At 29.3% G+C, this 25,679-nt stretch overlaps 1 protein-coding gene and 1 non-coding gene across 2 annotated transcripts; both read left to right on the forward strand.

The window, feature by feature from the left end:
• The first annotated feature begins 4,504 nt into the window (after positions 1-4,504).
• RpS20 (ribosomal protein S20) lies at positions 4,505-22,852 on the forward strand. The gene is made up of 3 exons (XM_016068271.4): positions 4,505-4,611; positions 10,768-10,876; positions 22,552-22,852. Exons 1-3 carry the CDS (start codon positions 4,609-4,611, stop codon positions 22,806-22,808), a joined length of 369 nt encoding a protein of 122 aa, XP_015923757.1. The 5' UTR covers positions 4,505-4,608; the 3' UTR covers positions 22,809-22,852.
• On the forward strand, positions 19,995-20,067 carry LOC147816261 (small nucleolar RNA SNORD36). Its single transcript, XR_015430318.1, has one exon. It is a non-coding gene; the product is annotated as a small nucleolar RNA SNORD36 (small nucleolar RNA).
• Positions 22,853-25,679: the final 2,827 nt, after the last annotated feature.

Here is a 25,679-nt window from a genome sequence, read left to right on the forward strand (position 1 = left end):
AGTTATCATGTCTTATATACTAGTGAAGTATTGAATTGGAATTTAATAGTTGTAGTGGTAGCCACGCTACAAGTTTTGTATCATACTATTTGTCACCTGTAGCCCATTTCGATCACCAATAAGGAACATGTGGTTGAAATTTGAGATTTTTAATTTTCTGGTTTTGTGGCAATCTTTAATTTGGTACAACTTTAAATTAGGGTAGCTATATACCCGATAATTACAAAATATCAAAATGAATTTTTTTTTTTTTTTTTTAGATGAGATATAGAACACACAGTGTTAATTTTTGCTTTATAATAAGTATATTGATCATTTTATCTGTATATATCTAATTTTTAAAAATAACGATTTTATAAAAAAAAAAAAAAAAAGTAATTTCGAAGCATATATGTTCTTTTCTTCGAAATTTATGGCTCAAAATATATTTAAGAAAAATAATAATGAATGCTGGTAATTTTATTTCTGAAAAGTCAAATCAAAGAATTTATTTATTTTTATCAAAATACAAAAAACTTACAAGATTACAAAAAAGCTTGCAAAATTTTATTAAAATTCTTTTGGACCTAATAGCATTTGCATTTTTAAGCAACCGAGTAGTCGATAAATGGTACTGAATATCTCTCTGGCTTTTTAATTTCTTTGAGTAATTATTATTATTTGTTTCAAGAACGATTAATTTATGGAGAAAAAAAAAATTATTTATTATTTTGAAGATTTCTTTTTTTAAATACGATTGGGATTTAAAAACTATCTTACTAATTAGGAACATTTTAAAGTGAGTAATATTAAATCAATAATCTATCAATAATTAAATTTGACAAAATAGCCTATGTATAAACGATGATTATATTGTTTTGAAGATGATATGGTTGGAATGAGTAATAATTACAAACTTCGGTAGTTTGCTTATAAAATTTTTCGGAAGTGCAAATAAAAATATTGTTGCTTTCCCACTTACGATTTCTTACTTGCTCTCTTGCTTACATACTTACTCTTTAAATAGAAGAACCGTTTCATCAGTATTGTAAGTGTCGTCCAAAGAATAGTTTGTCAAGAGGTTACAGTGGACTCCCAAAATCGTAAAAGTCACTCGAAAAATCGATTTTCTAATTTTGACCATTTAATATTAATTAAATTATATAAAAAAGCATATTAATTTTTAATATCATACGAATTTGTAAAACATTTGACAATAGTGTTATTTTGCTTTTCTATTACAAAAATTTGCTATTGTGAATGTTTTATGTAGTGTTTCTCAAAACAAAAATTTTACATCGAACTGGAAATTGAAATAGTTCCATGCTCTTTAATTTTGATGACTAAACTTTTTTGACACACTCTCTAGAACAGGGGTGGCGAACCTTTATACACCAACGTGCCAATGCTTCTAAAAAATTGTTTAATGAGGTCATAGACGTGCCGTCAAATAATTTTGACTTCGTGATTATTGGGAAAATAATAATGCTAAATACTATCAACTCAAAACTCTTTATTTACATTGAAAAAAAATGCATTTTGCCATGTCTTAAAACAACATAAAGTAACATCAGTGTGACTTCTGTGGTTGCAGATTAGATGATAAATGACTTATATTAGGTTGTAAGGTGTTAGTTTAAGCAGGACTGTCTTTGTTAGTTATTTATTGTTAGCTTGTTTTTTATGGTTATTAATTGTTTATTTAGCTTTAATAGTTAATTTTTTTATTAATAATTGTTTATTATTTTGTTTATTTTTTTAATTTTAATTTAACTGTTACATATGCTTCATAGTGTAATAACATTTGTGTAATAACATTTGTGTAATAACAATTGTGATCGGCGGCGTGCCCAAAATATTGTGTCTCGTGCCATAAATGGCACGCGTGCCATTGGTTCGCCATCCCTGCTCTAGAAGATCGAGAAAAAAAACTTCTAGAGAAAAAATTTCAAAATGAGGTTCCGCAACACATTTAATAGTCATTTCAACAGTCTTAAACGTTTATAAAAGGGCGATTTTAATTTTTTTTTTTTGCCGAAACTTGCTTTTTCTACTCTGTATGGAAATTAGTTGAAAAATCAATAATTTTTTCCCCCCTTCAATTTGAAAAGAAATGTAAATAGAATTGAAATTAACAAATAATATTTAAATTTAATTAAACATTTAGCGCATGGAGCTTATCTAAACTTCAAAATAAATCGACAATTTTCTTGAAAAAAAAATATTAACGAACAATATTTACACTCTCTGTTTTCTTCTTCTTCTTTTTTTTTTAAAGAAATTTCCATTTTTTTTGCTGCCGCTTTTCCTCGACTCATTTTAACAAACGCAGAAAATTCTGATAAGAAGACAAACCTAAGTAACAAACCTGTGCAAATGACTGGCGAGACATGTCGAAGAAGAATGGTTTCTCTTCCCCCATGAGTCACGATCTTCTAACGGATTTGCTCAGGGACAGATCAAGACAAATTCAGGCCCAAGGCCCACCAAATTTTCTGGGCCCTTTACAAAATATTTTGAAATTAAATTACGGAAGAGTAGTCCTATTAATGAAAAAGTTGTGTCAAAATAAAAATAGTTTGGTGATCAGAAATAATTGAAATCAGTGATTTTTGCTAAAAGTCACTGATTAGCTGAATTATTTTTTATTGTAAGCTGGAATTATTTTCGATTTAGTATTTTAACCAACACATAGTTAGCCCAACTTTCATTAGACTTTTTACTAATTTTTGAGGCCCCTTATAAATTGTGGGCCCTAGGCCCATGGCTACTGGGCCTAGGCTATAATCAGGCCCTGGATTTGCTGTGCATGTTCCTATGCACCTTTCCTTAAAATGTTTTGTTGTAGAAATTTGTTTTTCTCAACTTTTTACCCTTCAATTTAAAATAATTGAAACTGACCTTGGGTGGGTGTGAGACCTACTTCTCTCCCTTCACTCGCTGCTCAATTGGAATCGTCGGAATTTATATCGTGTACGTCTTTGAAAAGCGTTACGAAAAATATGAGACATTTATTTGAAGATTCTTGATTTCGATACATATACAATACACCTAGGCACGGTGATTTTCCCCCCAAAAATTAATTTTTTGCATCGAAAAATGTTTGACATAACAAGGTTTCGAGAAGGAACTCTTCAACATACGAATTCAAATTAACATTAAGTGGATATGTACTGCTATAAGGGGGAAAATATTTCTTTGATATAACAAGGTTGTCGATGTATCGAAATTGGAGCTATCGAGATTATACCGTATTATTTATTTTAATTTTATTATTATTACTCATCCAATATTATTAGTTTTTTGTTATTTAATAGTTTTTTTATAATACTCTCCGTATGACAAAAGTATCTTGTTCAATAAAACATGTTCATTTCTGATTTTTTGTTAATATTTCGCTGTATATAAAAAAAGAAACGACGAGGTGTTTTCGGATGGAACGAGGACATTTGAGACGATACATTAAGATTGGAGGACATTTTTGCTCCAGAAAAGGTTCGAAAGTTTTGATGAAAGAGGCGAGGGCAGGACTACCCTCAAAGTTTGAAGACGTCTGTTCATCTTAAGTTAGAAGCTTTTATATGTCAAAATAGCCCATAATATTGAAATTTTTGTGTTGATTTTGTAAAACAGTAAACATGATTTTTGGATACAAACTGGACTGGACAATGTTCTGACGTCGCAAAAATCTTAAAAAGTGGTAACAAAAATAAGAAAAATAAGATTTATCTAATTTCATACCAACTACGTTTAATATTTCCAAATAAATGTATCTAGTGGTGAAATTTAATATTTTTTTTTTCCAGGTGACACTTATAAAACATTTGTTTACTCTTTTACTGCAACGGTAACTCCACTTTCCAATTTTTATTAGGAACTTGATAAATAAAGATGCACAGAAATAAGCAATTTTGTTCATAAATTTACATAAAGATAATATTTTTCTATGTCCCAGTTTACATATTGATAAATTTAATTCAGTATTTTTTGAAGTTATGATTCGTGTTCGCAACGCTTGAATACGGCCGAACCGGTTCTCTGCTTCTACCCATCCCCTTTCTTCAGTTACATAGGAATGTACTACGATATTTTCCCTTTTCTTACGATATTTTACGTATTTAATTGTACCAAATATTTTTTAAAAACTTGCAAGACGCTTTCTTTTAGAATTTTGTACAATGTTGTTTTCAGTGCTATATAGTTTCCTAACAAGCTTAAAAGTTTTTGATCTATTTGAAAATCAAGAGAGAAATTTCTGTACTTCCTTCTCCTATGAATTTCTTCCCACTGATGACGAAAGCATAGTTATATTGAAAAATATTGTGATATATTAAGAAAATCTATATTTTTGATGATATATTTTTACAGATGATTGACTGAATAAAACTTGGTCCTGATTTTCACATAAAGCGCCATCTATAGATTATTAGATTTAGCTCGGCAACGGAAGTTCTAGGAACGTTTTTATATTTTATAACTGTGTCCTGCTGATCACTGCGACCAGCATCGGCATTGAAAAGAAGCAAGAAACCACGTTGAACTGCGAACGTTGAATTTGGCTCACCGCTGTTCAATTTCCATTTTTTTATTATTCGAAATTGATTAAGTCGGCCAAACGAAAAATTAAAAATGGTAAGTGTTTTAATTGCATACTTTCCTCTCTGATCTTTAAAATAATGATTTTGATGACGGATATCAATAATTAGTTCTAAGATCCACGCTTAAAAGTTAAGCCTTCACGATCATAGACCATGTTATAAAGTTATTAATCCTTTTTTTTGTGCTTTATTAAACTAATATTTTTTTTTAAAAATTTTCATTGATATTCATACTAGGTAATTAATAATTTCATTCCTGCCATTAGTAAAATTAGTCGTTGGTATTTTCGATCGTCACCATTTTTTCTCCGTCTCAATCTATATAATTTTACTAATATCCTTTTTTTAAAGTGTTTTTTTTAATATTATATACAATGTCTTATAGTAAAGTTAATAAAGGTTCCGAAACATTTTCCAAATTTGGCAGTGGAATATTTTCGACGAAGTTCACATGCTATTTGGGTCTGCTTAGGTATTTACTAGTCAGTGTTTTCATCATAGAAAAAAAATGGGGGAGAATTTCTCACCCTTTCATAAAAACAGGGTGAGATTTCAAAAAGTTAAGTGAGATTTCTAAAAACTCTTGAAAAAAAATCATTTTTAACGTCTTCTATTTTTTAAAGCATTGAATATTTTTGGTTCATCATAGAAGATTTTGCCTTTACAATGCATTTGTCCATCTTACATTACATTACATCTACATTAGCACATAAAAAATTCGAACGTCTTGCATGAAGAAACCTTACCTACGGTAAACACGTGGTTGCAGAGAAATGTGTTCTGAAAGGGGTTCCGTGATTGCAGGGTGTATAAAAATCATATTTTTTTAAAGAAATAAAAAAAGTCGGATTTTTTTGATTTTAATCATGATTTTTTAATAATTTCAATTCTATGGAATATAATCAATTTTGTGTACCATAGATTTAAAGTTGTATTGTATTACTATTGTTACTTATGGTATACATTGGAAATAAACATTACTAACCAATATCAACAAAATATTTCTTAATAATTTAAAAGCAAAAGGTGAAATAAGAAATAAACAATAACAAAGTGATTTCAAACTACAAATCAAGAAAGAAATTGTTTATCAAACAATATGTGATAATTATTAATTCTACATTTACAATATCAAATTATTTAAATAATCATTTAATTAGTTTTATTTAAAGATTTAAACATAAGGTCTAATTTAGCTGCCTTTTCTACACCCAATTCATTCCGTAGTTTAGTATGTACAAGTCCAAAAGTGAAAAACATCCTCTCTATCCCTGTAGTTGTTCCTTTTGCAGTACTTAACAACTGTATTGCAACAAACTCTTTTTGACCTACACAGTTCTTTAGAAGCGCAATTGATTTCCACCATTCCAAGATGTTTAAAGATTCTAGAGATTCTTTATCAAACAAAGTTCCATTAAACGGAGGAGAGCGTACAATGAATTTTAGCAAAATACTTAATAAGGAGGTTTCTCCATACTTTTCTTTAACAAAGTTTACAGCTTGATCTTTTTCATTTAGTGTTAAACATTGTACTTCAGAATTAGGATCCAAGAGGTAAGCTAGGAAATGAGCTGGTGTTAACGCTTGTTCATATCGTTTAGTAAAAAAATTTTTGCAGCAATTATTATTAGAATCTTTCAGAGTTTCCTTTAAATTTTTCCAGATGTTGACAACATTTGATAAACTACAATTATCTTTTTGCATTTTATCTAATGCTACAGAAATGGGTTTTAACATTAAAAGCATATCTTCTGCATTTCTTTGCCCAATGAACTATAAATATAATATGTAAACTGTTTTTAAAAGCAAATGAGTCACATTGAAAGTAGACATGTTGAATTATATGAGTGAGATCTGAGAAATATATAGAACAGTCTACTTACTTGCTTATGTTTGAAACTTAAGAAAAATATACAAAAAATGTTCAAGACTATACAAAAAATTGTTTTTTTTTTTTTTGAATAAATCAGTGATTTTTTTTAAAAAATCATTTGATTTAAATCATGATTTTAATCAATGATTTTAATCATTTGATTAAAATCATTTACACCCTGCGTGATTGTGTTCTGTTTGAAAAGGTTCTGAACAATACTGGTAATTAGGGAAGCTAGATAACGGGGCAGATGTTGAAAATAATGAAAGATCCAGGAAGAAAAGTGAAACGGATTTTATTCTAAAGGGCGTATCGAAGCTTTTTCCAAAATGCGAGAAATTCCCGAATTTTGAAATTGATTTATAGAATGCCCAAATTTCTCACGGTAATCATTTTTGAATGCCAGAAAAGAAAAAAAATATGCGAGATTCTCGCGTTCTCGCTCTGTAGGGAAAACACTGCTAGTTATTATTTGCTTTTGTATACTGATTTACATCTATCAACAATGCAATTATAATATGCATTCAGTTTGCGCCTTTTCGTATTCAGGGTTGCCACTCCACAGAGAAAACCTGGAAAATACAGGGAATTTAAAAATCACCTAAAATAACAGGGAAAATGCAGGGAATTTTCATTTTTTCTTTACAAACTGGGAAAATACAGGGAATTTTTTTTTTTTTTTTAATTTTGATCTCTTAAAAAATGGTGACCACTCAAAGCGTAATGGGATATTTAACCATGATATTTCACCTATACTAAACTATTTCATATTTGAGTATGTTCAGCTGTTTTTCCAGCAATTGAAACTAATAAATATAGTTAGCTCGTTTCCTCTTAATATATTGCGTATTACATGTACAGGGAAAACACAGGGAATTTTTTTTCCAGATTTGAGTGGCAAACCTGGTATTAAATAAATTCAATGATGCATATTGTTCTTAAAAAAATCGAAGATTTATTCTGCATAGAGATGAAACTCTACTTACTTCTAAGTAAATTATGTTAACTATATTACTTGCTCTGAGTAAAGAAAAAGAGAAGTTCTAATCTAAGTTTTAATTTTTTTTGGTCCTAGCCTAGTTTTAAGTTGCGTTAAGAAAATTTAATTAAATTTTTAATAATGATTATACTATAGTGACCTCTCACTTATGAATCACCTCCTTTATGCACCTTTTTCATTTATACGACGATTTTTATAGGTCCCAGTACATTAAATAGGAAAATGATAGACATCCTTCGTTTATGCGTCGCTCTAAAAATAAATTTTTCAATTATGCGCTGAAACTTTAGGCTAACGTTTTAATTTTTTAATCTTTTAAATATTTTTTCTTTTAAAAAAAAATGTTTTAAATAAAAAATGAAGCAAATTAGCAATCCTTGTTTCAGATAAAAAGAAATATATGTTAGATCCATTTGAATTTGCTTCCCGTGGCCTTTTAATTTTTGCTGTTTCTGGAAAGACATGAATTCTAGAATTTTAAAAGGGTGTCTTATCTGTTACACTAACAACAATGAAAGCCCATTAATCTTTTAGAAAATGATCATTCCTCTTGTCCAGAGGTTAGTTTTACTCCCATGTGTTTTAGTAAAAGGAGGCGATCTGTATAGTGACAGAAGTACTTGAACAACTTATTGTGCAGCATATTATGACGTCAGTACTTTTCTTAGAAATTTATCATGTGATGTTTCACCCCCTCCCATAAAACTCAAATTTTTTGTGAAGAACTGTTAATTTATATCTAACCAAAACTTGTGAACGATGAAAACGTGGTGGATGATACTGACGAAATGATAAAGTTCCTCCAAATCACACTGCAGTATTGTAAGCTTTCGACACTATTCCTGACTATTTACAATTTAATTTTGCTTCTGAAACTCCCCCTTATCCCATTTATATGAACTGGAAGAAACTGTTTTTGAATAGCGCTGCAATTTACGTTGCGTTTTAGAATTTTGAAGTTTTTCACTTGTGCGTTTTCAGGGGTCTGTCCAGACCAAATTTACTACCGTTTAGCGGTACCACTAATTCAACTTTAGAAAAACGGTAGTTTAACAAATTTAATTTTGGGAAATACAGTAGTTTCACAAAATGTTTTTTCTTAATTTTATTTTTGTATTCCTTAAGAAATGATAAATCCATATTCCTGCCATATTTTTGTGTTGGATTTTTAAATATAATTTTTATTTTTCACAAATTATGTCTAAATTTATCACAAAATAGGTACCTCTCCAGGGGTCTGTCTGGGCTGAATTTACTACCGTTCAGCGGTACCTTCACAAATTCATTGTTAGGTGAAACGGTAGTTTCACAAATTCAACTTTAGGAAAAATGGTAGTTTCAAAAAATTCTTTTTCTTAAAAATTTATTTTTGTATCCCTTAAGAAACAATAAATCTATATTTTTACCATGTTTTTGTGTTGATTTTTAAATATAATTTTTCACAAATTATGTCTAAATTTTCACAAAATCGGTTCTTTTCAGAAAACTTACAGACCCCTGCTCTCAGAAAAACCTAGACAGACCCCTGGCTTTTTTCTCTTGGCCCCTTAAAGCGGTGCATAAGTGAGAGTTCACTGTACTTCCAAAAATGAGACCCTACATTAAAGGGTCTCATTCATATTACCATACTTTTTCTGTTCCTCTAAATTTAATATTTTATTGAATTTAGCAAGGTGTCGAATGCTTAGTGTTTGCTCTAATTTTGTTAGTAGGGTGACCCGGGGTAATTCACGATCACTCTGTTTCTGGGGTAAATAATGATCACCTAAGTTTTATTTAAAAAAATTTTTTTTTTTTTAAATTTGAGACATGGACAAGAATGTTTATACACTTTACTAAAGTATAACTACATTTACTTAATAATAGTTTTTTGTTTAATCTAACAAAATAAAGTATCTTTTAAAATGCTTTCTGTATTTTCCATTTCAAAGATGGGATTCAAAATGTGCATATTTCTGCAAAGATCCCCCTCCTTCTCCTAATAATAAATATTTTGAGTTACTTTCTTTGATATAAAAATAGTGTAAGCTTTCGTTTAATTGTTTCACATCTACTGTAAACATTATAATTGATTATAGGAAACTATATCAAATGTTGCCCCTACAGGTGGTGTAATTATTGATCACTGGGGTAATTCCTGATCATTATAATTTCTTCTTATAAATAGTATAAAAAATTGCTAATAAATAGTTTATTGTCTTTTCTTAAATAACAGTTCATATTTATTAAGTGGAACAACTATAAAATATTTTTTTTAACTATAATCACAAAATTTGTTTTAACTGTATACAAGACAAATGTGTTCTGATATGAACCATTTCTAGCTTGTCTTACCCTGCTTCTATCTCAATTTTATGTGTGTACATTGATAGAATAATTTTTAAGTTGATAAATTAGCCTAATATAAATATGGTGATAAATTATAAGCCTAAAAAGGATAATAAACTTCTTGAAAGCTAAAATAGTGAATTTCTAATGATTGAAAATGAAAGTTTCAGTGTGAGAGCTGCTGCCAGAGCTGAAGTGTTAATCTTTATTTCTGCTATTAAATAAAACGTTTTATTAGCTGCTTAAACATATCTTTTTGGTTTATTTGTTTGATCTGAATGCCTTATTTGTTAATTACCATTGTATAATTTTTAAACGGCCCATTTACTATAAAAACTGGTGATCAGTAATTACCCCAGAAATGATCAGGATTTACCCCAGAAATGATCTGGAATTACCCCAGAAATGATCTAGAGAAGGGGTAATTCCTGATCACTAAAAATTTAAAATCTTTTAAATTCTAATTAGATTTTCAAACAAAAGAAGGTAGCATGGGACTCATCTCATATAGCCTCAAACTTCCAGTAAATTTTAAAATTCTATCTTGAATAGTTTTTTCACAAAATAGATGTTCGCATTTTTTGATCAGGAACTAGCCCAGGTCACCCTAACTACATTAATGTATATTGTTAATATTTTCTGACGAAAATTGAATATGGACTAATATTGAACATCTTTCATTTCTCAGTTAAGAATTCAAATTTATGAGTTCAGGAAATAGAATTTTAAAACAGCGAATTTAAGTGTTCACTTATTTTTGATTTTTTTATATTTATATTTCAACTGACTCTTATTTCTTAAAATTTTCTGCTGTATACTTCTGGAGCTTCTGTTGATCTGCTGTATGCTATTGTTATTTCCTCCCGAAAATTTCTGCTGAATATCTGGTCACTTGCCTGCAATTTTTTTTTATCAGAGTTTATCGTGTAGTTTAATGATTGTTATATTTAGTATGTTTTATTTATGTGCTCATTTGGTTTATTATGTAGTCAGCTTACAAGGATTCAATGAAACCTGGTGTTGAAGAGACGCAAAATTGGCTGAATCACAGAATTCGAATTACACTCACCAGTTTAAATGTTAGAAGCTTAGAGAAAGGTATTTAATTTATGTTCTCAAAATTTGATATTAGATGTAATTATGTTTCAGTACTTGTTACTTTAACATTTTTTATTGATAAATATTTTATAAATTTAAATCAATAATGAGTTTGACATTTTTAAAATAAAAATAAATGTATAAAATAGAGCCATATTTGTAACTGATTTTATTATGCTTGGAGTCTTAATTGTGGAGAGAATATGCCAATTTTTGATGAAGATATTTAAGTTACTACATAAATAAAATAGTACATAAAACATTCACATCAGTACAGGAACATTTTTTTTACTTACATATTTAGATTTTTATTCTTTAAAATAGTTTCAGCCGTCTTTTCACAAGTCCATCAGTTTAAGCCAGTATCCTTGTTTATATGTACGAAAAAGTTACTTATGGTAACAATGATTTTATCACAATTTAAGGATCATATAACAGTAAAAAATATATAGGAGTACAAATATATAAAACAGTAAATTTTCATAACTGTTCATTTATTAGTGGGTCCAATGTGTAAGGAGTAGTCAAATTTTAAGTTAATAGTAAAATTATTTGATGAAATGTTTATATTTTATGAATAAATTAAAATTAATAAATTTTAGTTGAATGAAAATAGTTCTTTAAAATGTCATATTTTAAAATTTATCAGTGTTTTTATTACAGAAAAAAAATGAGAGAATTTCTCACCCTTTCTCAAAAACAGGGTGAGATTTCGAAAAGTTAAGTGAGATTTCGAAAAATTAAAAAATGCGAATAGACGTGGAAAAATATGTATTTAATTATAATACATTTTATAACATCTTATTTTTAAAGGTCCTTGAAAAAATTGAAATTAGGTACTTGAAAAATTTGTTTTTGGGTCCTTGAAAGTCATTGAAAAGACTGACTTTTTTTTTAAAATTTTGTGGGAGCCTTGTGTTTTATATTGTTCATTACTATCATCAAAATGTTGGAAGTAAAGAATTTTTTGAAAAAATAAAATTTTTTAAACTAAACTACTTTCAATTATTTCATATCTATGGGAAATATTAATGGATTACTATAATTTTTGCTCAAATTAAAGCTAAGTAAATCAAATGGCATATTTTTCAAGATAAATATAATAAAAAAATATTATGATTCAACTGCAAAATTACAAAAGTTTGACCACACAAAACATCAGTTTTTTTTGCATAGAAAATTCTAAAACAAGCATTGCCATCTATTGAAAAAATAGTAAATTATATATTAGAGGAAGTGAGTTCAGGCAATGTAATATAAAGATTTTCAGCATGAGACAACTATGGTTACTTTTTTTTTTACCTGAAAAGGCAACTATTTTCAGAAAAAGGAGGCTATTAGGAGACTTTTCTGTACTCCTAACAATGTTTTTTAGCATTAATTTGGTTGAAAACCTGTGACCTGCAGAATCTTCTGAACATGCTGAATTTTTTTCTTTAAAAATAAAAAATTTTGAAAGTTTGTTTCGTTTCTCGATCGCATTTTTAAAATGGTTATTGCTACTAAATTCTTCGCATTATGTATTTATATATTTGCTAAGTCAATTATTGATAACAGGGAATATATTTTAGAAAAAGTATGTTCTTTTTAAAATGAAAATTATTTTTTTGTAGAAATGGTAATTACTGGGTATCTGCGCACCTAAAAAGTCATGAGAAATCATTTAAAGTCATGTTATGTTCCCCCCACCAATTTCATGGTGTTCCTATTTTTTTTTTTTAAATATAAAATGTTTTATCATGTTCCTTAATAATTGGTGCTCTTTCAAAAAATAAAAGGAAAAACATCATTCCTGGACCTTTTAAAAAGTTTTCCTTTAAAAAAATCTTTGTTATTCATTTTATCAATTTGAAACTCTTGCTAAAGCAAGCCAGTCATAGGCGAATTTTTTTTATTCTGAAATAAGGACAGAAAAATCTGTTTCTTTTCTTTCCCATACAAGAAAAGTATCAGAATATATTTCTGCAGAAAAAGGAAAGAAAAATTTTCTGCTTTTGTATTTTTTTTTTAGCTATTTTATTGCTTCAACTCTTTCTTTGCTCTGTTTTTTAAATCTATAAATATGAAGATGCAGAGCGTAACAGTTTTGGTTATACCTAACATTTAATTATGGTATTATAATGCTTTATTAAATTTATTGTTGTGTTTTTGTCAGAGAAAATAGTAACTCCATTAAATCATGAAAATTATTATTAGTCATATATATTTTGATTATTAGTCATGAATTTGAAAATCTAAAATGTAGCAGATACCCTGTAATTAAAAGTACTTAATTTTCTGCTAATATACTTTTTTGATATAAAAATTTAGTGCTAGAACACTAACGTTTATGTTAAGTTTATCATATTTGCCACCAACTTGGACTGAATAGATCTTGGTATAAGACAAGTCATTTAATAATATTTTAGTCATATTTTTGATGAATTGTTCTTATTTAAGCTAAAATTTTATAGTTTTGGGCAACTATTTTCATGCTTTAGGTGACTAAAAGCAACATCGTTTATTTTTTTCTGTGGCAACCCTGCAGGCAAGGAGTTCATGTGTTAAAGCTTTAAATCTCTATCAGGACCAAGGTTGGCAAGTTTCTGCTGAGGTTGTTAAAACCACTGATCGAAACCCTTTTCTGCCACATTTGTGGCAGAAGTTTAGAAAATGACATAAAAGTATGAACTGAGATTGACATACAATGGGTAATTCATCAAAAAAAAAAACAATTAAATGTTAAACAAAGTAAAATTTATTTGCAAAATTATCACCATTCAATACATAATATTACATTGTTTACACTCTGCAGTAATCTATAACAAAAGACAAGTTTTGATGCAGTTTCTAAACCTAAACAATTTTTCAATTTGCTATGCGCGCGTGAAACTTTAGAAGACTCATTTGTAAGTCTAATTAATTTCTCGATCGCCATTTCAATGATTATTGCTACAAAATTCCGCATGTTTTAAAAAAAAAAATATTTAATACTTACGAATTTGAGTAATCACTTTTCATATATATAAACATTTACTCTTATATAAAAATTATCATATTTGCCATCAACTTGACTCTATGGATCATGGTATATGACAAGTCATTAACAAAATTTTAGTCATATTTTTGATGATTTTTTGTTCTTAGCTAGGCAACTGTTTTCCTAGTTTTTGGCTACTATTTTCATGTTTTAGGCTACTAAAAGCAACTATTTTGTTCAATTTTTTTTCTGGGGCAACCCTGCATAAACAGCCATAAGATTCTTCCTTTGTTAGACTAATCCAAATATCACAGGAATCTGCAATTGAACAGTTCTTCTAACATTTTTAAGTTTACTTAGACAAAATGTCACTTAGCAATTACTAGAACGAATATAGATGTTTTTTTAGTTTTTACCGGTTATAACCAGTTTCTGCCACTGGCATGGCAAAAAGCCAAGCCTGATCAGGACTAAACTGCTGTGATATTTTACAAATTACAACTGCTGATATTTTAGGGATCAGGAATCAGAATTTGTTAAAAGTATGTTAATTCAAGTAAAGTACCTTTTGTCGTCTGATTTCATATTTTAAAATATAATTTGCTCAAATTTAATAGCATAATTAAAAATACGTAATAAAATATAAGTGTAAACGTCATATTTGCAAACTCATCATTCTAGCAAAATTTAAGATGTTCTTTTATGTTATTCAGAATATCAGAGTGAGAGTTAACTTCAGTAAACATTTCTCAGGAAATATAAAATTGAATTGAAAGTTTTCAGTGTAGTTCTATGATGAAAATTTCTTTCCCCGACTGAATCCTTAATGAGGAATTTGTTTTCTGAAGAGCTATTTCTTGAAATATTGTTTTAAACTATATTGCCAAGCATTTGTTGTATAAAAATGATGAAAATTTCTTTCCCCGACTGATTTTCCTAATGAGGATTTAGTTTTCTGAATGTTATTTTTAAACCTTTTTTTAGAATTTAAAGTAGGATTTTTATTCGCACTATTTCACTTGGCATATTAATATTTAGATTTAACTAATGAACTAGTTAATGAAAAGAAAAGTTATTTGATCAGCTATCATCTAGAAATTTTGTCTTCTGTGTTTTTGAATGTTTTACTTGTGAAATTTTGTAATTAAAATTTCTGATTTGTTATATAAAGGGTTAGTGTAACCATTTTAAATTTTTATTAGCATATTTATTTTTGTCTTATTTTGTCCATTTTAAATTTTTATTAGCATATTTATTTTTGTCTAGTTCTATGATGAAAATTTCTTTCCCCGACTGATAGTTCATGAAGAGTAAAGTTTCTGAATGACTACTATATGCTTTTGGTTTTTAAAAATTATATTTTAATTATTGCTATGATGATTTTTATTTTTGAATTTCTTCACCTGACATAATTGATGATAATTTGATCTGAGCAATTTTTTTATGCGATTGATAGTACAGTAGAGCGCCGATTATCCGAACTGCTCGGGACCGAACGTCGTTTGGATAATGAAAACAGGGTGCACGCAGACTCCTTATACTCCTTAGAAACTCCTTGGAAATAAAAAAGTCTACAAGGAGTACTTGGAACTACTTAGATTTCTAAATTAGTTCTTAGGAACTCTTTAGATTTTTGCGTTGCATAGATGAACTTACTAAGTTCGCTGATGAATTTGCTGTTCAAACAATGAAACTAAGGTTTTTTTTTTTTTTTTTTAAAAGTAAAGATTATTTATTTGCATCATTTATTCTGAAGGAATATTTTTATTTTCATTTAACATAATATTTAATTTTTACTTCAACTATTGTGTGCAACTGGCATAATCATAAATACAGACCAGATGCTCATTATAATCTTCATTAATAAGTTAAAGTGTTTTGTATTTATATCAGGATACACCATAGTACAGTCAGACCTCGATATAAGGTCACCCTAAGGGAATCGCAAAAGTGACCTTATAAGCGGGGTGACCTTTTAACCGATTCATTAGCAGTTCGTAACTAAGCATGTAAATAGTACACATTATGATTTTTAAAAATGGTATTACAACCGAAAAATAAATATTTAAGCCAAGAAATTAAATATATTAATATTTAAGTTAATAAATTAAATATTTAAGTCAATAAATTTTAACAAAACTAGTAAAGAATTAAAGAAAGTTAGATTTTTTTTTAAAAATTTAATTTAAAATAAAGCTGTTTACAGATTTTCTCAAAGTGTACATACATACATTACATCTTACCTTATTTAAAATAATCATTTATGCAGGTCTGTCTCGTTTTTGGTTTCATTTTTCGAACAATGTTTTCTAGATTTTGTAACTTCTCAAAATGTTCCTCAGCTCCCTCATGGTTTGTAAAAAAATTTCGTAAGACATTTATTGCATTGAAGGCTTCCACTTGGGTTACAACTACAGTCTCAGGATCACTGTCATTGTCCTCACTGTCCACAATTTGTGAAACTTGTGAAACAATTTCAGAAATTGTAGCTTCAGAAGTGGTGGCAATTTCCTCATCAACCAAACCATATTCAGCCTCCCCTTCAATGGCATGGCCACGATTTTTCAAATATTCCATCAAAACAGATAGAGGAATATCGTCTTCATCGGTTTCGTCATCCACGATATTCAGTGAACTCACGAAACCAGCATGACGAAAACAATTCGCTATGCATGTGGTGGACACCATGTTCCAACTTTTGTGCACATAGAAAATGGCATCCAAGACAGTAACGTGAAACTCCTTTTTTCGGTCGATGGCAGCGATTAAGTCCTTCAGGAGGAGCTTACGATAGTTCACTTTTAGGTTTTGAATAACTCCTTGATCTAATGGTTGGAGAACGCTGGTCACATTGGGAGGCAAGAAAACAAGCTCAATCGAGGCTAACTGTGCGATGTTGGTATGAGCTGTGCAATTGTCTGCTATGAAAACAACTTTTCGCTTCTTCTTCGCAAACTGCCTGTCTAAACGCCGTATTGTTTTCTCCCAAATGGCGATGGTCATCCACGCTTTTTTGTTAGCGTCGTAATCCACTGGTAAAGATTTCACGTTTTTAAAGCAACGTGGCTTTTGGAATTTACCAATAACAAGAGGTCTCAATTTTTCAGAGCCATCCATATTGGCCCCTAAAAATACTGTAAGTCTTTCTTTACTTTTTTTGCCACTTACACATTTCTCATTTTTGAAAGCTAGAGTTTTTTCAGGTAAGACTCGGAAAAAAAAGACCACATTCGTCGACGTTGAATACATCGCAGGGCTTATACCGTTTCAAGATGTCATCTTCTAACACAGATTTCCTCCAGTCATTTAAAACAGTTTCGTCAGCACCTCCGGCTTCACCGCATACTGTCTTGAAAGTTAAAGCATGCCTTACTTTAAATCTCTGAATCCATCCATTGCTCGCCATAAAATTAGGTTCTCCCAATTCCGCGGCTATTTGCAGAGCTTTTTCTTTCAGTACTGAACACGATATCGGAACATTTTGAGCTCTAGCCATTTTTATCCATTGGAGAATGGCTTCTTCAATTTTCTCATAAGGGGAAAAACGCATTCTTTTTCTTTTCCCATTTCCAATGCGATGAGAAGACAGAATATTGTTTAAGGTGGTGCGTGGTATACCACGTTCTTCCGCAAAACGTGCTTTTGATAAATTTGAATTTTCAAAATCCTCAGCGATTTTTTCTTTCTCTGATAGAGTAAACGTCTTTCTCTTTGCCAACATGATGACACGATGAGAGAGGTTCGAATGAAATTCTTTTATCTGGTGTGGTCAGCAAATGGTCACGTGACGCGATGGGAAAACTTATCTTTTGTTCTCGCCCGAACGGCGAAAGCACCCCCCCCCCTTCCCTGGAAGTATGGACAGGGACGAGCAATTACTGGCAGTGAAAGCTGGGGTTCTTTGTGAACTGGGGGGTGGAAACTCTCTCCAGGTCCAGGTGTGTTCGTTGGCTGCAACATTTTCCTAGAACTCGAGAGGGGTAATCGTCTTGTAAGGAAGTTAAATAGGCTTTTGTTAGAAGAGCTTTCCTCGCCTCAGATAAAAGTGACCTTATAAGCGATAAAGGTTTTTGAAACATGACCATATATCCGATAATCTATAACAAAGAATTCCTATTCAGTGAGCCCGGACTTTGGAAAAGTGACCTTATATGCGGGGTGACCTTATATGCGGATGACCTTATAGCGAGGTCTGACTGTATCTACTTTTGACTCTTAAGGGCGATCATTTCTTTGCTGAAACTATGAGTTTGAATGATTGTGAAAATATCTATTTTGCTGCTTTGTTTCTGAGATGATTTTCTATACATCATTAGGAAGTTTAGATGGCTGTTAGATTATTTCTAAGGTGCAGGTACATACTTGATGATGAAACTAGGAGTTACCGTTTGAATCATGATGAAAATAACATATTTTGCGGCTTTGTTTCTGAAAGAATACTATTGAGGAATGTCATATGTACTGTTATATTTGCACTTACATGTAATGAAGCCTAATCCATTCTCTGAATATAGTCATTTTCTTTTTTGTGCCCAGTTACAAGCTCACCAGTGTATCATGAAGAGATGTCAGGGTTCTCCCAACACCTCCTAGAATAATGAAGGCCTCAGCACGGATCAAATTAGTAGTCCGATGTGACGAAGTTAACTGCGCAGTTGATGAAAAATAAGAAAGATGTTATTACGTTCGGGGTACTAAGCTGCGCAGTGGTTGAAAATACGAAATATGTCATTGCGTTTGGACTACTAAAGGATATTTATGGTAACCCGTGCAGAGGCCTACTCTTTTCTAGGAGGTGTTGGTTCTCCTGTCATTCACGGTGAGTGGGTCAATAGTAAGAGTTGTGATAATTGGTGAAATAAAGGCTCTGATTAATTTAAAAATAGATGCCATGACTGAAATGCTGTGTAGTATTTCAGTAATTTAGTTTGTCAATTGAATTATTATAATTATTTGTGATGATAATAAATCCATTCTCTGAATCTATTCTTCTATCTAACACCCTGTTATACACTGTAACAGCCCATTAGTGTTTGACAGAGGAGTTTCAGGGTTCTCCTGGTATTTTCTTTTTCCAGCACCTTGGGTGGGTGAATAAATTAGTTGAAGAACAGACATGAATGAATGTAAGGCTCTGATTATGTTTAGGAAATAGCCAAATGTTTTGAGTATTATAGTATTTATTGCATTTGGTTCTGTTAATTAGCATGAGGTTCATCAAAGTTTTGTAAATTGCTATGAAACTAAATTGGTTCTCTGCATCTGAAAATTTCGGATAATTGGAAGGTTGTTTAAAATCTAGTTTAAATGATCATTATTTATGCACTAACTTGCCTTCACATTTTTTCCAGGTTTAGGACTGGCAGTACTATCTAAAATAGCTCTGTTTAAAAAAAAATTTCAAATTTTAAATACTTTTATTTATTTTTTTAAAAACTTTTTTCATTTTGAATTTTTTTAATCATATTTCAGCTTTTTAATTTTTTTTGTCAATTACTGATTTAACCACATTTTTCTTCATTTTCATTACAAAAGAAATCCAGCAAAGACTTTTGTTTTAAAGAAGATGCTCTTTTTTGAGCAGCCATATCCCTTATTCTTTTAAATAAATCAACTGAACTGGATCAACATCATTTTGGCGTTCTAGTCAATTCATTGCAATATCTAATGAATTGCATGCTTCTATATGAGAAGGTGCGCTATTTTGATCTTGATCACCTACGTCTTCCTCTCCGTCTGTGGAGTTCCGATTTTCGTTCAAAATTTTAGCAACTATTTCGCATCATTTGAAATACCGGGACGTTTTCAGTGTCTCAACACCAGTCTTCTATTTCTTCTGCTGCATAACCTGGCATTTTTTTCATCCGAATGATCTACTTTTTCAGAAATTTAGAAAAATTGTTGATAAGTTAAAGTATTCTAAACTTTGAAAAAGAAATGAAAATTCGGACACAGTTCGGATGATTGGACGTTCGGATAATAAGGGTTCGGATAATCGGCGCTCTACTGTATATTTTAACCTGGTTTGCTGTGCTATTCCTGTCAAAATAACATCTGCCCACATTAAATGAGATTTCTGTATTGAGGGAAAATTAAAGGAAATTTGTGCAAATATGAAATAAATGCTAAGTGTTGTTAAAGTTTGAGTTAGTAAACATGCTGTGATGATGTTTATTGAATTTCTTCACCTGAATGAAGAATGATGAAAATTATTCACTGAGTTTGTTACAATTTTTTTAAAAAAAACTTACATTTTTTGAATTTTCGAAATACTTTAAATTTTTAATGACATAATTTATTTACAGAATTATTTATTCGCTAAATATTTTTTTTAAAAATTTTGTTTAAATTATCGTATATCTAGGTTTATGAAATAATTGTTACATTTAAGTTTAGGAATTTATTTTAATATATTTCATGTAATAGTTGTGCAGGATTTATTACTTAGCAGCAGGTAGTGTCCCATTGAATGTCAACAACAAAGAGTTAAATACTACTGTCTTTTTATGAAAGTCATTACCATGTCTGCCAAGTCTCCTTTTTAACGAAACTTCCTGTATTTTGCGATTATCTCCTGTTTACCAGTGTATTCTCAAATATCTCTATTTGTTACAGAAATTTAAAAAAAAAAATTTTTTTTTGGTGGTAAATCTGCTGATGGCAAAAATACTTCTTTATTCCTCAGTAGATGGTGCTATTGCCAGTACTGCAGTATGTTGGGTGTTAATAGTTTAAGTGATTATAAATATGGGTTTTAAATAATCTTTAGATTAAAATTTATATACATATTTTTTATTTTGGCAAATGCAAATGCTTATATTTGGTTTATAACTGAAAATGTAGTCAGTAAGTATATATAATTACTGGTGTTAAAGTATATATAATTACTGGTGTTAAAGTATATGTTATATTATAATAAGAGTTCAAAACTTGTGCTTTAGCTTTGAGTGATGAATTTCATTATGTCCTATCCTATGATCATTGTGATTTAAGTGATGTTACTGACATAAAGCAACAGTGCATTTTTTCCTACCAGAAATTTTGTTGAAATGCTTAAGTTGAAGTCTAGTGAGGTTTGTTATTTTTAGTTGCTGAGGTTAAGAATTTGTTTTTAAGTTTGTTCTATTTCAAGTGATGATTACAAATTATCTGTCAATCCTTTGAACGACATGAAAACAATTTTTATCTGAAGTTTAGTACAGTTATATACGTTTCCGTCAAAGTTTCTTTTGTAGTGTAATAAAACGTTGCATTTAATGATCAATTTTCTGCCCATTCCTACTACTACCAAACCTAATAAGGACATACACAGAGACTCTTTTTTTTTTTTTTTTTTTTTTTTAATAGCAGATTTTCCTACCTAGTTTAGTCTTAAAATTTAGTAGGAGTGCTAAGTCTAGTGGAGTGGAATTTTGAAAAAATGAAGCTTGTTTTATTTGAACAATGTTAACAAATTATTCGTAAATCCTTTGTTTTATTTTAGTGATGATTACAAATTATCTGTCAATCCTTTGAAAGACATGAAAACAATTATTTTCTGACGTTTAGTGCATTATATAAAATTTCTATTTCAGTTTCTTTGTAATAAAAAGTTGTACTTCAGCTTTATTTAGTGATGAATTATCTGTCCTATCCTATGAGTAAACCTGATTTAAATCATGTAATTGAAACTGAGAAATAAAGCTGAGTGCAGAAAGTTACTATTTTCATAACAGTTACTACAAGTTTTTTCATCAATTTACTTTTTATGTGTCAATTTTTGTATATTTTAAAGATACATGTTTTTATATCACGTCTTAATCTTTTGTGTGTTAATAAAGGCAGTATTTTTCACTTAAAAAACAAGGTAATGTTTGGTTTAAGAACCTGGTTCGTTCAAACTTTTAACATGAAATAAAGTACGATGCAGCTGTTTTAAATAGTGCATGATCCAAGCATAAATGCAATTGCAGTCCTCTTTTTCTTTTGGGCATGAATGTAAAGACTCACCAAAACCTATTATAATTATATTTTTCACTGGCCTCTCATCAGCAGATAGTGAATCCTTTGTTTTATTTTAAGTGATGATTACAAATTATCTGTCAATCCTTTGAAAGACATGAAAACAATTATTTTCTGACGTTTAGTGCATTATATAAAATTTCTATTTCAGTTTCTTTGTAATAAAAAGTTGTACTTCAGCTTTATTTAGTGATGAATTATCTGTCCTATCCTATGAGTAAACCTGATTTAAATCATGTAATTGAAACTGAGAAATAAAGCTGAGTGCAGAAAGTTACTATTTTCATAACAGTTACTACAAGTTTTTTCATCAATTTACTTTTTATGTGTCAATTTTTGTATATTTTAAAGATACATGTTTTTATATCACGTCTTAATCTTTTGTGTGTTAATAAAGGCAGTATTTTTCACTTAAACAAGGTAATGTTTGGTTTAAGAACCTGGTCCGTTCAAACTTTTAACATGAAATAAAGTACGATGCAGCTGTTTTAAATAGTGCACGATCCAAGCATAAATGCAATTGCAGTCCTCTTTTGGGCATGTATGTAAAGACTCACCAAAACCTATTATAATTATATTTTTCATTGGCCTCTCACCAGCAGATAGTGAATCTCGACTCTCTCTCTGCAACATTAAATGCTTAATTTCAGCTCTTAGCGTCTATTTTATTAATACATTTATTCAAAGCAATTAACTATGGAATGTTCCTTTACAGTGTGCAATGATCTCATCAAGGGGGCAAAAGAAAAGGAGTTGAAGGTGAAGGGACCAGTCCGTATGCCAACTAAAGTTCTACGTATCACAACTCGCAAAACACCCTGTGGAGAAGGTTCCAAAACCTGGGATCGTTTCCAAATGAGAGTTCACAAGCGTATTATAGATTTGCACAGTCCATCTGAAATAGTGAAACAGATAACCTCCATCAGTATTGAACCTGGTGTTGAAGTTGAAGTAACCATTGCTGATGCATAAACTTTTGTAAATAACCTTTACAAATAAAAAAACATCTGTTTGTATGTTGTGTTAGGTTCACTTGTCTTATATGAAATTTGGCATACAGAAAGTTCAAAGCACAAAGGTCGCTTTCGACATAAGAACATTCTGCGCATATGTAAAATGCAGCTGTACGCTAAGTCAGATATATCCACGTATTTATTTTATTCAGAGTAATTGGGTACTTGCGCTTAGAGAAAATATCGCAGCTGTGACCTATGTCGGCTCCAGCTGATAATAAGCAAAATAGCTTGTTGAAAGTTGACCTGTTTCTCCATGTAAGTCAGAATAATTGTAACGAAGTACTACATGCATATTTAGTCATAATTAGGACTGGGCGATATTAGAAGTTATATATCGTGATATATCGTCAGTTTTGCATCGCGATATAGCGATGTATCGCGATATAGCGATGTATCGCGATATAGTATTTTTGAATTTCATTTACTTTAAGGCACAGAAAGTCAGATTTCTATCAAGACTTCATACGCATATTGATTTAAATAAATTTATAAATTTGAAAATATATATGTTTTGCTAAAGAAAGATATTAAATAAATTGACTAAGATGTACAAATCTTACTTAAAATATTTATTGAAAAAATGTGTGTAGATACAGAATGAAATATTTGCACTTCTTTATCGTTTATAAGGTATAAGCAGTCTTAATTTAAGTTAACCCCTAAAACACCCTTAATGAAAAAAAATATTGTTATTAAACAAAAGCTGATTTTAAAATTTCAAAATATATTTTAATTAAAATAAAAGTTATGACTAAAAGCCGAAGTTTAAAATTAAAAATGTTCGAATTTTAATCTAAAAAGTAAACATAAGAATTGTAATAATTTCTTAAAATTTTCGTTCTCTGAAAGATTTCTCAGTTTAAAGATAAAAAGGGAATTCTATAAAGATATCTAGCTGAAATTATTGAAAGAAAATTTAAAAAATTAAAAAAAAAGTTTGTTAAGAAATTCATTTTACACTTAAAACAAAGTGTTAAAAATATTTTTTTTTTTTTAAAAAAAGAAACTTTTTTTAACAAATCAATATTTGCTTGTACTATTATGCGTAAATAATTACAGAATTATTAAGTTCGATCGTAATGTTCAAATTCTTAATGAAGAAGTAAACACAAGTTTTGTTATATTTTCTAAAAATGATCACGCAAATAACAAAAGATTTCTTAGTTTAAAAATAAAAATATAAATAAAAGTGAAATTTATCAATATATTTACCTAACAGCATAGGAACAAAATTTAAAAAATAAGTTCGTTAAAAAATTATTTGTATGCTTAAAACAAAGAGCTAAATAAATTTTAGAAAAAAAAATGCTTCTTAAACACTATTTTTATTATTATTTCATATAAATAATTAAATTAAATTAAATAATGAACGAACGAAAAACAAAGTAAGGCAAAGTTTCTTAATTAAATTCTTAAAAATAAAAACAAAAGAATTGTGATATTCGGTAATATATTTAGCTAATTAACTAATAATATAAAACGAAAATTAAAAAAAAATAATGATTTTACTCGTACGAAGTAGTAATTGCAGGGCTTCAAGTGCTGCGCATTTTGCTCCAAATCGGTATATTTGCGCATTACTGCGCAGAAACGACATTTTATGTTAAATTAGCGCCAAAAATGTTTTGGGGACCAACTAAACATTGCCAAATTTTAATAGCAAAAGAAAATTTTTCTCTTGTTGATTTCATCGTTATTGATGTACCATCGTCAATGGAAAGCTAATGGCCTTCTTGCGCTATTCTATTTATAGATTAGTACCATGATCCTTGAATTAACTAGGGGACCATCCACTAAGTACATAATTTCATGTTGATCCTCAGAACAGTCAAGAATCACAAAGCTTCATAACCTCAAACTTTCTATCTCCGTTTTATTCATGTAATTAGATAAAGATAAGATTCAATAAGGATAAGAACTAATTGAGTTTCATAACTTAAATTTTTATCTGAGGGACCATCCACTAATTGCAGATTGTTTTTAAACAATTATTTTACTTTGTTACTTTTTTAAAAAAATTTTTTTTTTTACTTATTGCATTTTATTATTGTATTATTACCTTCAAAATTTTCAGTGCTCTTATTTTGTTTTAGGAAATAACTTAATAATATTTAGAGGCAAGATTTTAAATAAGTATGAAGAGAGGGGTTTTCAATATTTTAAATGCAGCAAAAAATCTTATGTTTTTCAGATTTGTCATTCAAAAATACTTTAATTCATCTCTTAATGATTTGATTTAAAGCAACTGATATAAAAAATTTTAATTATCACAGATTTGCTAAATATTATGAGTGTAGGGACAATATAATAATTTACTTCTGAAAATTTTTTTTTAGCTTCAATACTCATTGTATTTGCATTTAAAAATTATTTAATTTTTTTTAATCATTTCATTAATGCAGTACTTTATAAGTAACCAATTTTAATAAAAATTTATTTGGGGCCATTCACTAATTTACATTTGTAATATAAATTTATTAAAGTTTTCTTAATTTGCTTAATTCTTTACATATTTTTATAAATTTGGTATGATCAATATTAATCTTGTTAATGTTGTGTTTAATATACTATTACAAATAACATTTATTTAAATTTTAATAAAATTACACTCGATAACCTTAAATAATAGTTAAATTAGAGTTTTGAATTACCTTTTACAGAATTAAATAAAGTAATTATTAATTTAAAAAATAGTATGAGCCACTCAATGTTGAATTTATTAATTTTTTTTTAATATTTCGGCAATATTAAATAAATTTTTAGGTCTTTTCCACACTGAAACACCATTGATTCACTTGCTGTATGATGAAATGGTGTTCCTAGTTAA

Source organism: Parasteatoda tepidariorum, chromosome 1 (genome assembly GCF_982258835.1).
Source record: "Parasteatoda tepidariorum strain Cologne lab strain chromosome 1, Ptep-v5.0, whole genome shotgun sequence".
Classification (NCBI taxonomy): Eukaryota; Metazoa; Arthropoda; class Arachnida; order Araneae; family Theridiidae; genus Parasteatoda; species Parasteatoda tepidariorum.

What these genes read in the sequence shown, in the direction of transcription:
- RpS20 (XM_016068271.4), top strand. An exon ending in TGTTAGAAGCTTAGAGAAAG is followed by an intron (nt 10,877 to 22,551) that starts GTATTTAATTTA and finishes GTTCCTTTACAG; the next exon opens with TGTGCAATGATCTCATCAAG.